Source organism: Mus caroli, unplaced genomic scaffold (genome assembly GCF_978045245.1).
Source record: "Mus caroli unplaced genomic scaffold, Mus_caroli_1 scaffold_10, whole genome shotgun sequence".
Classification (NCBI taxonomy): domain Eukaryota; kingdom Metazoa; phylum Chordata; class Mammalia; order Rodentia; family Muridae; genus Mus; species Mus caroli.
The window spans coordinates 43,765,409-43,785,848 of NW_028227265.1; the positions used below are offsets into that span (position 1 = coordinate 43,765,409).

The window sequence follows — 20,440 nt, forward strand, 5'->3', positions numbered from 1 at the left end:
TGTTGAAATTTCTTCCTGTTCATTTTGTTGTGGTTGTTTAGTAAGGTCTAGTGTCTGTAAGTCTTGTTTGTCTTCTTAAAGATCCAGGCCTTAAATTGTTGGTCCTTTATGTGGTGGTGGTGTTTCTGTTTCATTCATTTCTGCTTATTATTTGGTTTGGATTTGGCTATTTCTGTTTCTTTTTTTTTTTTTAATTTATTTATTTTTTTCTCCTTCAAGTCCTTTTGTTTCTTTTTCTTTTTTTTTAATTAGGTATTTTCTTCATTTACATTTCCAGTGCTACTCCAAAAGTCCCCCATACCCTCCCACCCCACTCCCCTGCCCACCCACCCCCACTCTTTGGCCCTGGCGTTCCCCTATACTGAGACATAAAGTTTGTACGACCAATGGGCCTCTTTCCACTGATGGCCGACTAGACCATCTTCTGATACATATTCAGCTAGAGACAGGAGCTCCGGGGGCTACTGGTTAGATCATATTGTTGTTCCACCTATAGGGTTGCAGATCCCTTTAGCTCCTTGTTTGAGTTACATTCATTATGTCATTTATCTCTGTTCATTCTCATTTTTTTAATCTAGGTACTTAGCACTATAAATTTTCCTGGAGATTGCTTTCAATGTGTCTCAGAATTTTTATTGTATTTTCATTTTAATTTAGTTCAGGAATTTTTTTCATTTCTTTCTTGATTTCTTCGTTTACTTATTTGCATTCAGTAACAAGTTGTTCAGTCCACGTGAATTTGTGCATTTACTGTAGATTTGTTTCCTGTTGAGTATAAGTTTTATTACATGGTAGTCGGATAGGATGCACTGAGTTACTTCACTCTCTTTGAATATGGGTCTATTTTAGTGTAGCTTCAGTGTCCTCCTCAGCCAAGTGTATATTCTTTGGTGTTTGGGTAGAATATTCTGTTGATATCTGCTAAGACCATATAGTGTATGATGTCATTTAGTTATTATGTTTTCCTGTTTTTTTAATATATAGCCTATATATTAGATAGAGGTATTAAAATTACTATTATTAGACTGATGTTAATCCCTTTCTTTAATTACGTTAGTACATTTTTATGATACTGATTGCGCTAGATTCTGGTACATATATGCTTAAGGAATAGTCTTCTTGACAAAATGTTCCCTTGATGAGAATTCAGTGTACCACTTTTTTCTGTTGATTAACTTTAGTTTGAAGTCTATTTTATTAGATAATATGATAGCACCTGCTTGCTAACTGGTCCTATTTGATTGAAGTAGTTTTCTCCTTCTTCTACTCTAAGTCAGTGCCTATCTTTGAAGCTATGGTGTGTTTCTTGAAAACAACAGATAGATGGATTTGTTTCTTTATCCATTCAGTTAGCCTGTTTCTTTTGATTGGGGAATTGAGTAAAGTTATTATTCAAATGTGTGGTGATTGGAGTCATCTGTTATTGATTTGCCATGGTGCTTGTTTTCTCCCTTTTAGTTTGTGTTTTAGTGGTTATACCTTTGTATTTCTTTCCAAAGTCTCTTGACTGCCATCTTTTCTGTAGACACAATAAAGTAAACCCAAAGTGAGGCAATGCTGGAGATAGAAAACCAAGGAAAGAAATCTGGAACCATAGATGCAAGCATCAGCAACAGAATACAAGAGATGGAAGAGAGAATCTCAGGTGCATAAGATTCCATAGAGAGCATAGGCACAACAATCAAAGAAAATGCAAAATGCAAAAAGACCCTAACTCAAAACATCCAGGAAATTCAGGACACACTGAGAAGACCAAACCTAAGGATAATAGGAGATGAAAATGAAGATTTTCAACTTAAAGGGCCAGCAAATATCTTCAACAAAATTATAGAAGAAAACTTCCAAAACCTAAAGGAAGACATGCCCATGAACATACAAGAAACCTACAGAACTCCAAATAGACTGGACCAGAAAAGAAATTCCTCCTGACACATAATAATCAGAACAACAAATGCACTAAATAAAGATAGAATATGAAAAGCAGTAAGGGAAAAGGGTCAAGTAACATATAAAGGCAGACCTATCAGAATTACACCAGACTTTTCACCAGAGACTATGAAAGCCAGAAGATCCTGGACAGATGTTATACAGACACTAAGAGAACACAAATGCCAGCCCAGGCTACTATACCCGGCCAAACTTTCAATTACCATAGATGGAGAAACCAAAGTATTCCATGACAAAACCAAATTCACACATTATCTTTCCACGAATCCAACCCTTCAAAGGATAATAACAGAAAAAAACCAATACAAGGACAGAAACCACGTCCTAGAAAAAGCAAGAAAGGAATCCTTCAACAAACCTAAAAGAAGACAGCCACAAGAACAGAATGCCAACTTTAACAACAAAAATAATAGGAAGCGACAATTACTTTTCCTTAATATCTCTTAATATCCATGGAATCAACTCCCCAATAAAAAGTCATAGACTAACAGACTGACTACACAAACAGGACCCAACATTCTACTGCTTACAGGAAACCCATCTCAGGGAAAAAGACAGACACTACCTCAGAGTGAAAGGCTGGAAAACAATTTTCCAAGCAAATGGTATGAAGAAACAAGCTGAAGTAGCCATTCTAATATCTAATAAAATCGACTTCCAACCCAAAGTCATCAAAAAAGACAAGGAGGGGCACTTCATATTCATCAAAGGTAAAATCTTCCAAGAGGAACTCTCAATTCTGAATATCTATGCTCCAAATGCAAGGGCAGCCACATTCATTAAAGACACTTTAGTAAAGCTCAAAGCACACATTGCACCTCACACAATAATAGTGGGAGACTTCAACACACCACTTTCACCAATGGACAGATCACGGAAACAGAAACTAAACAGGGACACAGTGAAACTAACAGAAGTTATGAAACAAATGGACTTAACAGATATCTACAGAACATTTTATCCTTAAACAAAAGGCTATACCTTCTTCTCAGCACCTCGTGGGACCTTCTCCAAATTTGACCATATAATTGGTCACAAAACAGGCCTCAACAGATAAAAAATATTGAAATTGTCCAATGCACCCTGTCAGATCACCATGGACTAAGGCTGATCTTCAATAACAACATAAATAATAGAAAGCCAACATTCACGTGGAAACTGAACAACACTCTTCTCAATGATACCTTGGTCAAGGAAGGAATAAAGAAAGAAATTAAAGACTTTTTAGAGTTTAATGGAAATGAAGCCACAACATACCCAAACTTATGGGACATATTGAAAGCATTTCTAAGAGGAAAACTCATAGCTCTGAGTGCCTCCAAAAAGAAACTACAGAGAGCACACACTAGCAGCTTGACAACACACCTAAAAGCTCTAGAACAAAAGGAAGAAAATTCACCCAAGAGGAGTAGACGGCAGGAAATAATCAAACTCAGGGGCAAAATCAACCAAGTGGAAACAAGAAGAACTATTCAAAGAATCAACCAAACGAGGAGCTGGTTCTTTGAGAAAGTCAACCAGATAGATGAACCCTTAGCCAGACTCACTAGAGGGCACAGGGACAGCATCCTAATTAACAAAATCAGAAATGAAAAGGGAGACATAACAACAGATCCTGAAGAAATCCAAAACACCATCAGATCCTTCTACAAAAGGCTATACTCAACAAAACTGGAAAACCTGGACAAAATGGACAAATTTCTAGACAGATACCAGGTAGCAAAGTTAAATCAGGATCAGTTAACGATCTGAACAGTCCGATATTCCCTAAATAGAAGCAGTCATTAATAGTCTCCCAGCCAGAAAAAGCCCAGGACCAGATGGGTTTAGTGCAGAGTTCTATCAGACCTTCAAAGAAGATCTAATTCCACTTCAGCACAAACTATTCCACAAAATAGAAGTAGAAGGTACTCTACCCAACTCATTCTATGAAGCCACAATTACTCTGATACCTAAACCACAGAACGATCCAACAAAGATAGAGAACTTCAGACCAATTTCCCTTATGAATATCGATGCAAAAATACTCAGAAAAATTCTCACTAACCGAATCCAAGAACACATCAAAACAATCATCCATCCTGACCAAGTAGGTTTCATTCCAGGGATGCAGGGATGGTTTAATATACAGAAATCCATCAACATAATCCATTATATAAACAAACTCAAAGACAAAAACCACATGATCATCTCGTTAGATGCTGAGAAAGCATTTGACAAAATCCAACACCCATTCATGATAAAAGTCTTGGAAAGATCAGTAATTCAAGGCCCATACCTAAACATGATAAAAGCAATCTACAGCAAACCAGTAGCCAACATCAAAGTAAATGGTGAGAAGCTGGAAGAAATCCCACTAAAATCAGGGACTAGACAAGGCTGCCCACTTTCTCCATACCTATTCAACATTGTACTTGAAGTCCTAGCCAGAGCAATTCGACAACAAAAGGAGATCGAGGGGATACAAATTGGAAAAGATGAAGTCAAAATATCACTTTTTGCAGATGATATGATAGTATATATAAGTGACCCTAAAAATTCCACCAGAGAACTCCTAAACCTGATAAACAGCTTCGGTGAAGTAGCTGGATATAAAATTAACTCAAAAAAGTCAATGGCCTTTCTCTACACAAAGAATAAACAGGCTGAGAAAGAAATTAGGGAAACAACATCCTTCTCAATAGTCACAAATAATATAAAATATCTTGGCGTGACTCTAACTAAGGAAGTGAAAGATCTGTATGATAAAAACTTCAAGTCTCTGAAGAAAGAAATTAAAGAAGATCTCAGAAGATGGAAAGATCTCCCATGTTCATGTATTGGCAGGATCAATATAGTAAAAATGGCTATCTTGCCAAAAGGAATCTACAGATTCAATGCAATCCCCATCAAAATTCCAACTCAATTCTTCAACAAATTAGAAAGAGCAATCTGCAAATTCATCTGGAATAACAACAAACCTAGGATAATTTTTCAATTTTTAAACAACTTTTCACAGTTTCTTCATTTCTTTTATTTAAGTCACAAGTTTTGTGTTTAATGAAATGAGAAAATGCTATTATTTTTATACTCGTTTAATTGTTGTATTCTGAAAGCAAGACCACTCTGTCTTTTATTATACTTGTTAAATGAATTATTACATTATATTCCAAAGAAAGAAAGGAAGAAAGACAGGCAGACAGACAGACAGAAATATCTGAAGCTTTCTGCATGTTCTCTTTTGTACCAAACACTAACTCTTATTATGTGCTTGGCCCTGACTTTCTTGAGCAGTTAGCATTTGGTGTTGAGGTGATCAATGATAAGTGGGCAGATCAGAAGTCATTTCAAATAGCTGTTACCATAGGCAACCAAAAGCTACCTTGGCACTAATTACGTGTAAATCTATCCTTTGATAAATGCTATTCTTTGAGATAAAAGGTGATGATGCCCACAAATTAGAACACTTTGACATAATTATGTTTTCTGTGGGGGAAGTTAATTGAAATCTGCAAAGGTCAAGAAGCATTAGTGAGTAAACTTAATACCAGCTTGAAAATCTCCATTTTATTTTCATCTCTACCCTTCCTTCTGTTTTAATCAGCAGTGTGTGACATTAACCTTCAAGAGCAGCTGAACACTTACATGAGATTACAGTTTATATCTGTTCACTCGCCTGCATAATATGCAGCCTGTTTTTTATTTCCAAAAGGCTGTGATATAAATTGAGCAATTTCAAAGATGAAAGAAGTAAATTTTATTGTCCCTATAGATTTCAGTAATTTAATTACGATTGAGCCATCCTAAAATGCACTGCCAAAATAAACAGCATCTTATCCCTGACTCCTTCGTCAGCTGTCAAAATAATGCCAGCATAAAAACAGCAGGGCATACTCAAGTAGAAACTGTAAAGCACTATGAGAAATTGAATGTTGGTCTGAACTAAGAGTACAATTAGTGCTGTTTAGGAGTTTCACATTTAGACATTAAGAGGGACTCAGAAAAAGAGAGGAAATGGTTGGGATTGGGGCTGTCTCTGGCAGCCCAAACAGCAACAGCCCCATCTGACAAAAGCCACTGGCCGCCTGGTTCCTTATGTTTCAAAAGAAGGCAGAAAGCTAGACTTTGTGCAGAATCTGATAGGTTAAGGGTTTGGGTAGTTTTGTTATTTATAACCACAGTGAGCTTAGGACAATTTAGGAGCTATGGAATGTGAAAGAAGATTATAAAGAGACTTTTTCTTTCTTTAGGGAAATAAAGTTGTCACTTGACAAATACTTTTTCTTTTACCATATTCAACCTTCTAAAAATGAATTATGTTGTTCTATGTTTTTGCTTTCCAAAAATATCAAAATCAGCCACACATAAAACCTTGTTGCCTGGTGGACTCACCAGTTGATATAGATCTAAAGACAGTGACTTCCCTCTCCTAGAATCCCACCAGCAGGGAGGTGTTGTGCCTCAAGAGTCCCTCTCCAATCTATGACTGGCTGTAGGTAGGTTCTGTCTTGACACCTTGGACAGCCAAGTCTCTGTGCTCACTCACTGCCACCCATTGTAAAGAGAACTTTCCTGAACTAATACCAAAAGCAATGTACAGTCACCATTCTGGTAAAGTATGTCTTTACTCATGGTGTCTCTAATTTGCATTTTCCTGTTGACCAGTGGTGGTGTACACCATCAATGTATGAAGTAGCTATTTTTTTGTTTTCCTTATTGTTGGTTTGTTGTTTTAAGATTTATTATTCTTATTATTTTAAATTTTATGTATGTGTTGTGCCTGTGATTGCTGGTATCCACAAAGACAAGAGGCACGGGATTTCTTGGAGCTGGAATTATGAGCAGTTGTGAGTTGCCTGATGTGGGTGCTGAGAACCAGACGAGGGGCCTCTGCAGGAGCAATGCACTCCTCTGTTCACTGTAAATCCCTGGCTCCAGCCCCTCGGCTTAGTTTCTCTTTTTTAGTTGACGGGTTGTGGGTTTTGGTGGGGTGTTTTTCTTTTCATTTGTTTTGGAATTTTGAGCCTGGCCAGGAGGTCATAATGTTACACAGGCTGACCTCAAGTTCATTACCCTTCTGCCTAAGTCTCCTGAGTGCTCAAATTAGAGGCATTTATCACCATGCCCAGCACTTGAAAGTCTTTGGAATAGTTTCTAGTCATTTGCCCAATTTAAAAATAGATTGTGGGGTGGTTAGATGGGTGACTGGGTAAAGCATATCCCATGTGAGCTAAGAGCAGTAGATCCCTAGATCTCACACAAAAACCAAGTGGGCACAGTGGCCACCTATAATAATCCCAGAAAGTAGAAGATAGAAAAAGAACTCCCTGGCTAGGCAGACTATATGAGTGAAAAATGTAAACCTGTGCCTCCACATACACCCACAACATGCACGCATATGCAGTAGCTTGTGTCAAGTTAACATGAACACCAGCCAGAACAAATTGACTCATCATCAACTTGACATCACTATTCAACCTTTCTTTTATTGTCCATTTCAAGATCTCAATAGCAACATTATAATATAAAACACAGAAATAACTTACAAACTCCCAGTCTTTACAAAATCCCAAGTCTCTTGAAAATTCCCAAGTCTCTACCTGTGGGCTCTTGCAAAATCAAAACTTAGTTAAATATTATTCTGCTCAACAATAGAAGAACCAAGCACAGTTACATTCAAATCAAAGCTTTGCACAACTATGTAAATCTCAGTGTCAGACTTCTGAGGCTCACAGTCTTCTAGGCACCAAAAAGCATGGCCACACGACCCATAGCTCATGTCAAAGGCTTAGGCTAGCTCTGCTCCACAGCTGCTGCTATTCTTGGCAGTTGTGCCATGGTATTGACATCCCTAAAATGTTGTCATCTTCAATGTAGCTAGGATGCACCTTCACCAGGAGCCTCTTCTGGGCTTTCTTCTGGGACTCTGAGTCTACCATATAGTCCTTGCCTTCTTCCCATAATCCCTTCAGTCATGGGGCTTCTATGTCAACTAAAGCTGTATCTTTACCAACAGCCACTCCTAGTCTCTCACAGTGCAAATCTCTACTGCTCTGCTTGACGCCTTAATTCCTTCAAAACCAGTACCACCTGGGAAACTCCTACATATTGCCAAACTTACTGCTAGCACAAGGTATAGTCTTGACCCTTATGAATCAGTTTCTTTGTGCTGACTCAGCAGCAACACTTACCAGTAGATTTTGCCTCAGTGGTACTAGTATCTTCTTAGTTACAACTGATTTTTCAGCCCCATCTGGCCAGTATCAGTTTTTCCAGAAAAGCAAAGGTTTCATGTTAGTGGTTCTTAATTCAAAGTATTGGAGGGACTTTGAAAGGTCCCTCTGAAAGTTTATAGGCCAGGCCTCCATCTCAGCATCATATCTAAGTGTTCCCACAACAGCTCATTGAACTCTAAACTCTCTGGCTTTTCTGGCTCAACGTTCCAGAGTCCTTCTATAATCTTTCCCAAAACATGTCACATAGTAATACCCCAACTCCTAATAATAATCTTAGTTACTTTTCTATTGCTGTGATGACCAAAAGCAACGTGGGCAGGGATGGGATTATTTCATCCTGTATTATTTCATCCTACAGGTTGTCATGATTCCAGAAAGTCGGGGCAGAAACTGAAACAGAAGCCACAAAAGAATATGCTTACTAGCTTAATCCTTCATGGCTTGATCAGCATGTTTTCTTATAGTACCCAGAACTACCTGAGGCAGGGGTGGGGTGGGTCTGGTTGAGGGCACCACTCACTGAGCAGTGGTCTCTTTCACATCCACCATAAATCAAGAAAATGTACCTGCAAGCAGTGTGATGGGGCAATTTTAGTTGTGATTCTTTTCTTCTTGTGTAATTCTGATCTGTGGTAAGTTAACATAAAAACTTATCAGCACATACTGTTTTCACCATCTTTGATGCACAAAGTCATTTAATTTCTAATGGTGTAGCTTACCTATTTGCCTTTTCAAATGATTTATTAATTTATTTTAGTATTTGAGTATATGTTAGTGCATCACATGCATGCCTAGTGCTTGAGGAGTTCAGAATAGGTAATTGAATCCCCTATAGTTATGGCTGGATATAAACTGCCAGATGGGTTCTGGGAATCAAACCCCAGTCCTCTGCAAGAGTAACTCTTCTTATCCACTGAGCCAACTCGCCAGCCCCCATTCATTTGCTGTGTCATGTGGGGACAAGGGAGACAAGATCTATAAAGTCTTTGCCAAGGGTATGATGTCACATATTTTTAATCCCTGCACTGAGGAGGCAAAGACAGGTAGATATCTGTGGTTTCTATGCCAGCCTTGGATACATATTGAGACTCTGTCTCAGAAAGAAAAAAAAAAAAAAAAACTTTTTTTAATTACCATATCTAACACTGTTAGTATTTCCCTTGCATTTCCTTGTAGGAATGTTATAGTTTAAGCTTTGGGTACACTTAATATTATGCACATAGTGTGAGACAGACTGCAAATCCATTCTCAGGCTCCAAGTAATCATCATCCTTTAAACCACTGTGTGGGGAAAAAAATTGCTTGCTAGGCCACTATGAGCTAACATGAAACATCTTTTAGACGAAAGCAGGAAAACCTTTATGACCTTGTAGTACTAAAAGAATAAGTACTAAAAAGAAAAGAGAAGGAGTGGGCTGCATCAACACTCAAAACTGGTTTTCTGAGATCACCATCAGGAAACTGAAAAACAGCCCTGAGACTGGGAGACAGACTAAAAGATAGCTAATATCCAAAGAACGCATATGAATCAATAATAAAGCAATAAAAGTATAATTTAAGTATCAGCAGATGGTTTGAAAAGTTATTTCCCCAGTGAAAAACTACAAATGGTCAAGAAATGTTTGTAATTGCGCCAGAAGTTCTTTTATTAAGAATTGTTTTGGCTATTCTGGGTTCTTTGACTTTTCTGGATGAATTTGAGAATTGCTGTTTCCATGTCTTTGAAGAACTGTCTTGGGATTGATGGGGACTGCACTGAATTGGTAGATTGTTTTTGGTAGGATGGCCATTTTTACTATGTTAATTCTGCCAATCCATGAGCACGGGAAATCTCTCCATTTTCTGAGATCTTCTTCAGTTTCGTTCTTGAGAGACTTGAGATTCTTGTCATACAGATCTTTCACTTGTCTGGTTAGAGTTACCCCAAGATATTTTATATTATTTGTGACTATTGTGAAGGGTGTTGTTTCTCTAATTTCTTTATCAGGCCATTTATCCTTTGTATAAGATCCTTTCCCAATCTATTGGTGGCCTTTTTGTCCTATTGACAGTGTCTTTTGCCTTACAGAGGCTTTGCAATTTTATGAGGTCCCATTTGTTGATTCTTGATCTTACAACACAAGCCATTGCTGTTCTGTTCAGGAATTTTTCCCCTGTGCCCATCTCTTTGAGGCTTTTCCCCACTTTCTCCTCTATAAGTTTCAGAGTCTCTGGTTTTATGTGGAGTTCCTTGATCCACTTAGACTTGAGCTTTGTACAAGGAGATAAGAATGGATCAATTTGCATTCTTCTACATGATAACTGCCAGTTGTGCCAGCACCATTGTTGAAAAGGCTGTCTTCTTTCCACTAGATGGTTTTAGCTCCCTTGTCAGAGATCAAGTGACCATAGGTGTGTGGGTTCATTTCTGGGTCTTCAATTCTATTCCATTGATCTACCTGTCTGTTGCTGTACCAATACCATGCAGTTTTTACCACAATTGTTCTGTAGTTGAGGTCAGTCATGGTGATTACCCCCAAGGTTCTTTCATTGTTGAGAATAGTTTTTGCTATCGTAGGTTTTCTGTTATTCCAGGTGAATTTGCAAATTACCCTTTCTAACTCCGTGAAGAATTGAGTTGGAATTTTAGTTTTGGTTTTTAAGACAGGGTCCAACTGAGTAGCACTGACTGGCCTGGTACTCACTATGTAGACCAAGCTGGCCTTCAACTCAGAGACCTATCTCTGCCTCCCAAATACAGTCATGCCCAGTCTAAGAATGTGGTTCTGGTGGATGCCTGTTTCATTTTGAATGAACTTGAAAATGTAATGAGAGAGGCTGTATGTAAAGTACCTGAATGCTGTGTGTACATTTATATGACTTGACCTGAAGTGCAAAATACTAAGGTGCCAAATTTGTGGTTGCCAAAGGAAGGAAATAAGGAGTGACTAATACATTTGAAAATTTCTTTCTCAGAAGAAAATGTTTAGGATTTTGAGAGAAGCAATGATTTTACACTGTGAACACACTAAAACCCATTGGATTATATACACTAAAAATGTCGATTTAATAGTATGTAAAATATAGCCTAATAAAAATATTTAAAATTATTATATAGCCAATATTTTATACTTTAAAACAATATTTATAAGATACTCATCCTAAGAAAATTGTGGCTTTTTATTTTAGAGATTTATCATGGCATCCTGCCTTGACCACTAAGAGTAAAATGCGAGATCCACATTCCCATGCATTTATTGATCTGACTGAAGATTTTACAGCAGGTGAGTTGCACAGAAATGAAATATTCGCTTTGATCTACCTAAAAATTATTGAATTTTATATCATCTTAAGAATCATTTCTTAATTCTTATATGTTATGAACAAGTTTAAAAGTTATGATATAAAATAAGTAGCAAAAGTTTGACATACTGAATAAGAGGTAGTATTTAGTGTCATAAATATGACCTCAGTTCTTACAGCTTTTGTTATATGTTAAGCACCTTACAATTATGTCCCCACTGTTTAGAAATTTTTGATAATTTAAATATATGTTGCTCAATATTTCTTTCCCTTTAAATTTAAATATTTTTAATAGTAAATTAATGGTTGAAAAACATTTAGCTTGTAGACTGAGAACTGACATTTATGAACCTTTGTTGAATGGAGTACACTTGCTGGTCAGTACACTACCACTGAGCTGCTTCTTCAGGTCTGAGAATTTTTAATTACAGAAAACTTTAAAACATAAAATACTATAATATGTACACATTTAACCATCACCTATCTTGAATAATTATAAATGCTGCACATATACCACCCATATGTCCTTTTACCCCAGAAAACGTTTTTTAAAAATTACAAACTTATCATTTCATTTGAGAGCACTTGAATGTGTATTTCTAAGTGATAAGATGGGTCTTTTTAAAGGCTTATTTCTTTTTATTTTATATGTATAAGAGTTTTCTCTACATGTATGTCATGCACCTAATGCATGCCACCTGAGGCTAGAAGAGAGCACTGGAACCTGAGGCTGAGATGATGGTAAGCCACCATCTGGACCTGAACCCTGGTTCTCTGAAAGAGCAGCAAGTGCTGTTGACCAGTTGAGCCATGTCTTCAGTCCCAAGAATATTTTTTTCTGTATTTCCATCAATAGATTATTCTGAATTCAAAATATTTTATAATGATCTAGTATCAAATATGTAGTCATTATGCAGAATATCCCTATATACTTCTAAATTTTACTCTTTATCAAATTAGGAACTTAACAGAATACCACACAGACAAAAAAGAAATGCTATCAGTTTGCAGAAATTTCTCTATTCTGTCCCCATGGTATTACTTTCTATGTTACTCTGTTCTTATGTTTCCGTAGTTAGATTTGGATTCCTGACCATATCCTGGCCATAGTCTGTGTTTTAGCTCATTAAGAAGATAAATACTTTTTTCCTCTATTCTGATGTTAAAAATGAACACTGTTTTCAACTCTTCTGAGCACAGATTATTATAATACTGTCATGGTTCTAAGGAACCATGATGGTCATTGCCAAAGCCGTTGTTTCAGTAGGTGTATTAGTCAGGGTTCTTTAGAGTCGCAGAACTTAAGGAATGTCTTTATATTAAAGGACTTTATTGTAATGACTTATAGACTACAGTTCAACTAACCCAACAATGGGCAGCTGTGAATTGGAAGTCTAATAATGTAGTAGTTGCTCAGTTCCACTTGGCAAGTTGTTTCAGCCAGTCTTCTGTATAAGCTGGAGCCCTGAAGGAGTAGGTTTCAACAGATGTGCTGGCAAGTCAGTACAAGCAGGCAAAGAAGAGTGAGTCTTCCTTCTTCCAATGTCCTTATGCCTTATGTAGGCTTCCAGCAGAAGCTGTGGTCCAGGTTAAAGGTATGTACATGCCAGGATTTGGAATTTGCTCTGTCCCAGGCTGGCCTTGAACTCAAAGATCTGCTTGCCCCAGTTTCCTGAGATTAAAGCCATGTATTACCTTGCCTTGACCTAAGCTTTTCTTGGCCACTATGCCTCAATATCTGGATCAAAAGCCTGTGTCATCCCATGTCAAGATCTAGGTCAGAATCTGTGTCTTCCAGTGTCAAGATCTGGATCCATTATAGATGTCAACCAGGAACAGCCATCACAGTAGGAGTTGACAACCAGGAATAGCCCTCACAGGAGGAGTGGCACTGTTGACTTTGTCTTCTGCTCCTCTTCGTAGTTGGGATTGTTCTTTAATAAAAAAAATGCTGCCTTATCTTTTAGTCACCTGAAGTATAACTGAGACAGGCAATAAATGACTAAAGGTGTTTGTCCCATCAATTTTTGGGCAATCAAAGACACATAATTCAAATTTCCAATAATGTTTTAATTCAGGAATCGAGTTGCAAATTATTAAGCCATGCCTGGATACTGCTAACAATAAATAGCTTCTTTTAAAAGTATTGTGTAGCCAGGTGTGCTAATGTTTGCTTATAACCCTAGCATATAGCCAGGGCAGGAAGATAACGAGTTCCAGGCTGCCTTGGACTGACTTTACAGACTTTCTCAAAAAACCAAATCAAGTATTTCATGGCTGGCAATAAAGCACACCAATTAAAGGCACCTGCAGCCAAGTGTGACCTGAGTTCAATCCCTAGGACTCAAATTCTCAGCAGACCTCCCCATGCTTGCCATGGCACATGCAATATACACAAAATATAGAAGCTTGTGGTTATTTAATGAGCTATATATTATTCCAGTACCTTGTTCTATGTATAGTTGTCACAAGTTCCTCAGTAAGAATTCCTGAAAAGGAAATGCATGGTAACCAAGTGTATGCATCTCCAAGGAGGCAAATGCTGCTGTGTTGTCCTGTAGCAAGGCTCCTGGGAGCTCAAGTTCCCAACTTTGTTATTGCTGTTACTTTTGTTAAATTATTGCCAGTTTGGTATGTAAAAATAGATTGATTTATTTTAATTTTCACATACATATCTCAGATTATCATCATCTTATTATTGATGATTTGATGGGTATCTGTTGAATTAATGATCATACTTGAATAGCAGAATGGTACCTAAACAGGCTAGCATATTACATTTTCACGTGCTTTTTTTTTATAGTCTTATGGTCTATCCATACATATATAACAGAAATGCGGTCATTTGCTTGTACATCAACTTATTGCAGCAAAAGAAATCAGCCTTGCCATCTACTTAGCTCCTGCCTTCAAAATACAAGAGTAGTGTCAGAATCTAGGCCCATGTCTACCACACGACCTATTATTTCTCCAGATACTCTTGATTTGGGGGTTTGATTTTACAGTGAAAATATTTGAGGCAATAGATGGACATGCATACATGTGAGAATGTATTATTAGTTTGGCCTTATAGCTTGAGAATAACCTTAGAATTGTCATAAGATACCACTACATTCATTATTCTACATTCAGAAATTTAAATTTGACCTTTTAATGTGCTAATTTATAACTTAAATATTTTAAAACTCAATAGCATTTCTAGTCATACAGTCTCTTCATTTTTCCTCTTATATACTTGGTGGTCATATGCTTTAAATATTATCTATATATTAATACTGCCATGCCCTGATACAAAACTGATAAATTTTCAGAATGGTCTGCTCTATGAATTCAATAACATCATATATATCTGCTTGAGAGCCATGTCTACCTCTGCGTGTGTCTGATACACTGTTTTTCAAACTCCATTCCTAATCTTTCCTCCTAAACCTGCATGGCCTCAAACCTTCACATCCCATTAACAGCAGTTCTGCAGAACACTGAAGTCATGTTAGCTGTCTCTGTCTATAAACCTAATGCTAATAGTGTTAGGAAATTCTCTTCATACAGCCTTTAAGTATATACAACCTGGTCACTTCTCACTGCCTCCATAATACTCATCCAGGACCAAGGCTCCATCTTTCTACTCTGATATATCCCACTAACAGATACTTTTCCATGCATGACTGTTTTCCACAAACTACTGTGATCCACTTAAGATTATAAATCAGGTCATGGCATTCTTCTCAAAATCTTCCAGGAACTGTACATCATTCACAGAATTAGAAAAGGTCATATAAATTCTCTCCTCAGCCTCTACTGCATCTCTAAGTCTATTTTATTCTTTTCCCACCTCATGACTACACTGGCCATCTTTGTTCCTAACTTGCTGTTCACAGTCCCTCTCCCTTATTTTTTATTGAAAATATATGTTTTCATACAATTTATCTGTAACAGTTCCCATCTCCCAGATCCTCTTTTCCCCCATGTCCTTGCCTAGACATGGGACTGAATGAAGTGCCTCCTGCAAGCACACTGTCAACTGAGCTGTACCCTGCCCCAGTACACACACACACACACACACACACACACACACACACACACACACACACTTTTTAAAACATTTTGTTGTGGTGGTGGTGGTTGTGGTTGTTGGGACAAGTTCTCAATGAGTTCTCAAAATACTCTTCATCTTCCTAATGTTTTATTGGGATTGTCTTTCTCTCCAGCGAGGCCTGCCCCCCTCCCCTGCAATGCTTCAGTCCTCTCCTGGGTCCTGTTCTCTTTACTTCTTTCCCCAAAGTCCTACCACCTGCTAAAATGTCAAGTATTAAGGTTGGTAAGGGCAGAGACTTTGGGTTGTCCTATTCTCTATTATTTTTCAAGAGACTAGAGCAGATCCTACACCAAATGGGGACTTGATGGGTATCTGTTGAATTAATGATCACACTTGGGAAACAAAATGGTACCTAAACAGGCTACCATATTGCATTTTCAAGTGCTCAATCTATTCCTGAGAAATGTATCTTTCACCTGCAGATTTAGCATATAGCAAAGGCAAATTCTTTATAAAATTATTATATATTTGCAGAAGTTTAAGCATTGTTTTTTGTTGTTGTTCTTTGTTTTGGTTGGGTTAAGTTTTGTATGGTTTTGATGTGTAGTGTGATGTGGGAATTTGATATAGGTGTCCGTGCCTTCAAGTTACAAAAATGATCTTGCTTTTCTTTCTTCCTGCTGGATTCCAGATGGGCATCACTGTGCCTAGTTAAGCATTCAGAAAGGATTTCTCAGAAACATATAAAAAGCTTAGAAAGTTTGGCTATGTTAGACCTATCTAAGCATATATTAAAAATGATGAGGATCTTTTTGATTATTGTTTTTCTTTTTTAATTCAAATTAAGCCTCTCTAACCTTATGATACTATAAGGTGGCAATCTGATTCACTGTGAAATACATTCTCTTTGAAATAACTCCAATTCTGTTCTAAATAAAAGGTGATTTTTATCAGCAAAGATGAAGAGACCTGTTTACTAAAAGCTGCACTTCTTTCTATTATTGTCGTTTATGTTCTTTGATAAGGATGGGACACCAGAGAAACAAAGTAATAGAGAATGTTTTATTACAAGTATGTTATCACTTTCCTAATGCCAACAGATGTTTTTTACTAAACATTTTAAAGAGAAATTATATAAAGATGTTATTCTTTTGTGGCAGCATTTTTTATTGAAAATAGATTTTTTTCATACAATATATTCTGATAATAGTTCCCATCTCCCAGATCCTCCATGACCCTCCACCTACCCAAAGCCACGCCCTTTCATTTTTTTCTCATTAGTGTACTAACAGGCATCTAAATATAATAATAAAATGAGATCAAATAAAACCAAATAGACCGGAATAAGGTAAAACAAACAAACTACCAAGAGAAAAAAAAGAGAGGAAGAGAAGCCTGAGAAGCCCCCCGCCCTGGTAGGGCCTGTGCATACTGTCTGTATGAGATCGTATGTATGTCAGCCCTGCTGGGTTTAGAACGCCTTGTTTACTTGGTGTCCTCCATCCCCTCTGGCTCTTACAATCTTCCCACCTCTTCTTCTGAACAGTTTGCTGAGCCCTGAAGGAGGAAAGATTTAATGGAGACATCCCATTTGGGACTGAGTGAGATTCCGAGGGATCTCACTCTCTGCACTTTGTTCCCTTGTGTGTATCTGTGTTTGTTTCCATTTATTACCGGAAAAAGGTTTTCTGATGATGTCTCATTGAGACACTGATCTATGGGCATAGCAGACTGTCACTAGTAGTCATATTATTGCTATGTTCCCTAAGCAGAACAATAAGTAGTATTTAGATTTCCCTGATGTTTCGGGCATATCTCATCTCAGATTCTTAGCCACTCAAGCAATGTCAGGCATGGGTTCTGTCTCATGAACTGGGCCTTAAACCTAATATATAGATCTACAAATCTACTAAGTAGATCTATATTTTAAAAATTAACTCTGGTATATAGATCTATATATTAATAGTAAATCTAATATAGACATTTATAAATCTAACCTGGTATTGGCTGGTTACAATATTCTGCCACTGTTGCACCAGAGTAGCATGCAGGCAGGTCTCCATTGTAGATCAGAGGATTTGTAGCTGGGTTGATGTTTGCCTTTCTCCTCAGGCCATGTGCAAAGTACCTTCCAGCACCATGAACACAAGTCAGTAGGGATGAAAATTCTAGGTAGGCACCAAGTCAACTTCTCTATGTTCACTGAATTAAATAGGTTTGTATTCAGCAATAGGGACTTAACATCATTTTGTTGAGAGCAACCCATGGCCTTGGAAATACTTTGATTGTTTAAGGTTGTCCCCGGAGTCCTTTGGCCAACAACTCCATTAGATATAACCTTTTCCTGGAACTAGAGGTTTCATTTAGTGAAGAGAGATGTCTAATTGAGGCTTTGTCTCACTCATTATTTGGTTTATTCCATTTAGATTTCTTTTAGAAGCTTCTACTGTGTTTGGTTTCCATACAACCTCTCAAGTGGCTCTTAGTTTTAGCTACCCCCCCCCATATTCTTTCTCTCACTTCCTCTTTCTTCCCCATCCCTGTATTTCCTTCCTCACCTCCATCTGCCTCCCTCGTTGATCTTTTTGTTCTAGTACTGCTCACCCCTAGGCCCAAATCCATCCATAACTATATGTTCTACTTCTGCCTTCCTAAGAAAATCCATCTCTCCCCACTAGTCCCTTACTCTATACTAACCTCTGTGATTGTAGCCTGCTTTGATTGTAGACTACTTATCAAAGGATTCAACTAACATTGTGGCAGTATTATAATGACTACGTTATCTAGCAAGTCAAGGTCTTCTAAAGCATTTAATTTACTACTGTCCTTTTAGTCTTTCCCTTAAATATTTTGGTGTTTTGAAAAAGAATGGCTCCCATAGGTTTATATATTTGAATTCTTAGTCACTGGAGAGTTCCACTATTTGAGAAGGATTTGGAGGTTTATCTTTGTTGGAGTAAATGTGTCACTGGGAGTGGGCTTTGACATTTCAAAAACCTTATTACATGTTGGAGCATCTTCGGGGTATATGCCCAGGAGTGGTATAGCTGGTATAGCATGGGGCCTCCCATGAATTCCCAGCTGGACAAAAATATAATTATCCTATGACTTGAAACAGAGTTTCTATAGAGAACCACAAAGCTAGCTATGTTATGTTTAAAAAGCACCTTATAAATATATGTATGCTTCATGGTATGGAGAGTGTACTGTAGTGAATTATAGACAGAAAATAATAGTCAATTTCTCAGTTTTCTCTCATGGAAACTGCTTCCTTTAAAACTATGTCTCTCTTCATCATTTTTTTTTTTCAAGAGGATAAGGCCTAGTTTGGGATAGGGTCTTGCTGGATATGTCAGGGTGGTCTCCAATTAATGATTCTCCTGCCTCGAGTATCTAAGGGCTGGTATTTCCAGTGTGGGCTACTCACTTGGCTTCCTTCCTTTTGTTGTTGTTTTCTTTTGTTTAAAGCTGGCATAGACTCGGGCCTCTCCATCCAAGGCAAGCACTGTGCCTCTGAGCTATAAGCCCAGCATTTTAAGTGTTCTTTTTTATTATTCTGTTTTTATGTTTATGTGTTTGGTGCCTGTGGAAGACAGGAGAAAGTGACTGATCCTGTGACTTTGGACATAGAGTGGTTGTGAGCCACCCCACGTGGGTACAGGGAGTTGCACTTAGGTCCTTTGGAAGAGAAGCAAATACTCCCAACCACTGAGCCATTTCTCCAGCACCCTTGCTTTGTTATTTTGGATGCATGCGTGTTGTTCCTGCTTGTGCGTATGCTTACCATGTGTGTGCACGGCTTATAGAGGCCAGATAAGGGTACCAGATCTTGAACTTGAGTTCAAGTTTTCAGCTGCCATGTGGTATGGGGAACTGAACCTGGTTCTCTGCAGGAGTAGGGAGTCCTTTTAGCCATTGAGCTATCTGTCCAGTTCCTCATTAAGCATTACTAAGGAAGAAAATAAAATATTGCTGTTTGTGAAATCATATTTAATAGTTTTGGGTTCTTTACATTTTTTGTTTGTTAAAACAGCCCTTCATACTAGCTTGAACTGGCCTTGCACTTGTACCTATCCTCCTGCCTCAGCGTTTTAAATGCTGGGGATTATAGTGTGAGCCATCACACCTGGCAAAACTTCATCTAAGAGTGTTTCTTCATTCATCCTTTACCTCATTTTCACTGAATTTATTTTCCATTAACAGTTGGTATCAGTTGGTTTATTTGTATCTTGGTAGCAGTTCTTTGACTCTCTGCAGCCTGTCTGAATGTCCCTTGCTCTCTAACATGGACCTGCAATGAGAGTTCTACCTAGTTCTTTGCTGATAGAAAATGTTTCACATTCTAGATTGTATTGAGCCTAATCCATGTGCATAATGTGGACTACTAGGTTTGTCTCTCTGATAAATGTTCACTGAAGCATTATCTGATTCATAAGCTTCACCTGCGCATAACAGGAATGTTGAAGTTGTATTAGCTCACTGATGTCACCAGGGCTCCATTTAGTACCCGGGTAAAAGAATAAATGACACTTTGGGGTTGTGGTTATCATTTCGAATGGAATGCCTACCAGCAGATCAAATTCTTCTGCTGTCAGAAAGGATCTGATTCATTTGAGGATGTTACTGCCTTTGTGGCCTTAACTGCTAGCTTCATTTATTTTCAGGGAGCAGAATAGAAAAGACAATATTCTCTTCTTAGGAGCAGATTGCCTCAATTACATCCAGGTTTTTATAAGTCTACATCATTACAGAAAGTAAGTGCTAACTGAAGTGAGCCAAGCCAGCTTACAGACAGCTAAGCACTGATACCAGCTCAGGCTGAGCTGGTACATACTTGAAGAGGGTTATAGTGACTGAAGAAGGGCAATTCCTCAGGCCGGGACCTGTCTGAACATTCCCAATAGCCAGCAGCACAGTTTGTGCTCAGTATTCCAGAAACAGCTTGGACTCTCTCACATCA

General features: G+C 37.9%; 1 protein-coding gene across 1 annotated transcript in view; it reads left to right on the forward strand.

Moving 5' to 3' along the window:
- Nucleotides 1–20,440, forward strand: part of Itfg1 (integrin alpha FG-GAP repeat containing 1) — a 129,324-nt gene that overhangs the window by 28,835 nt on the left and 80,049 nt on the right. Inside the window, exon 6 of the mRNA XM_021170171.3 lies at nt 11,331–11,425. Within this exon, the coding sequence (XP_021025830.1) occupies nt 11,331–11,425 (95 nt within the window). The remainder of the gene's footprint in view (nt 1–11,330; nt 11,426–20,440) is intronic.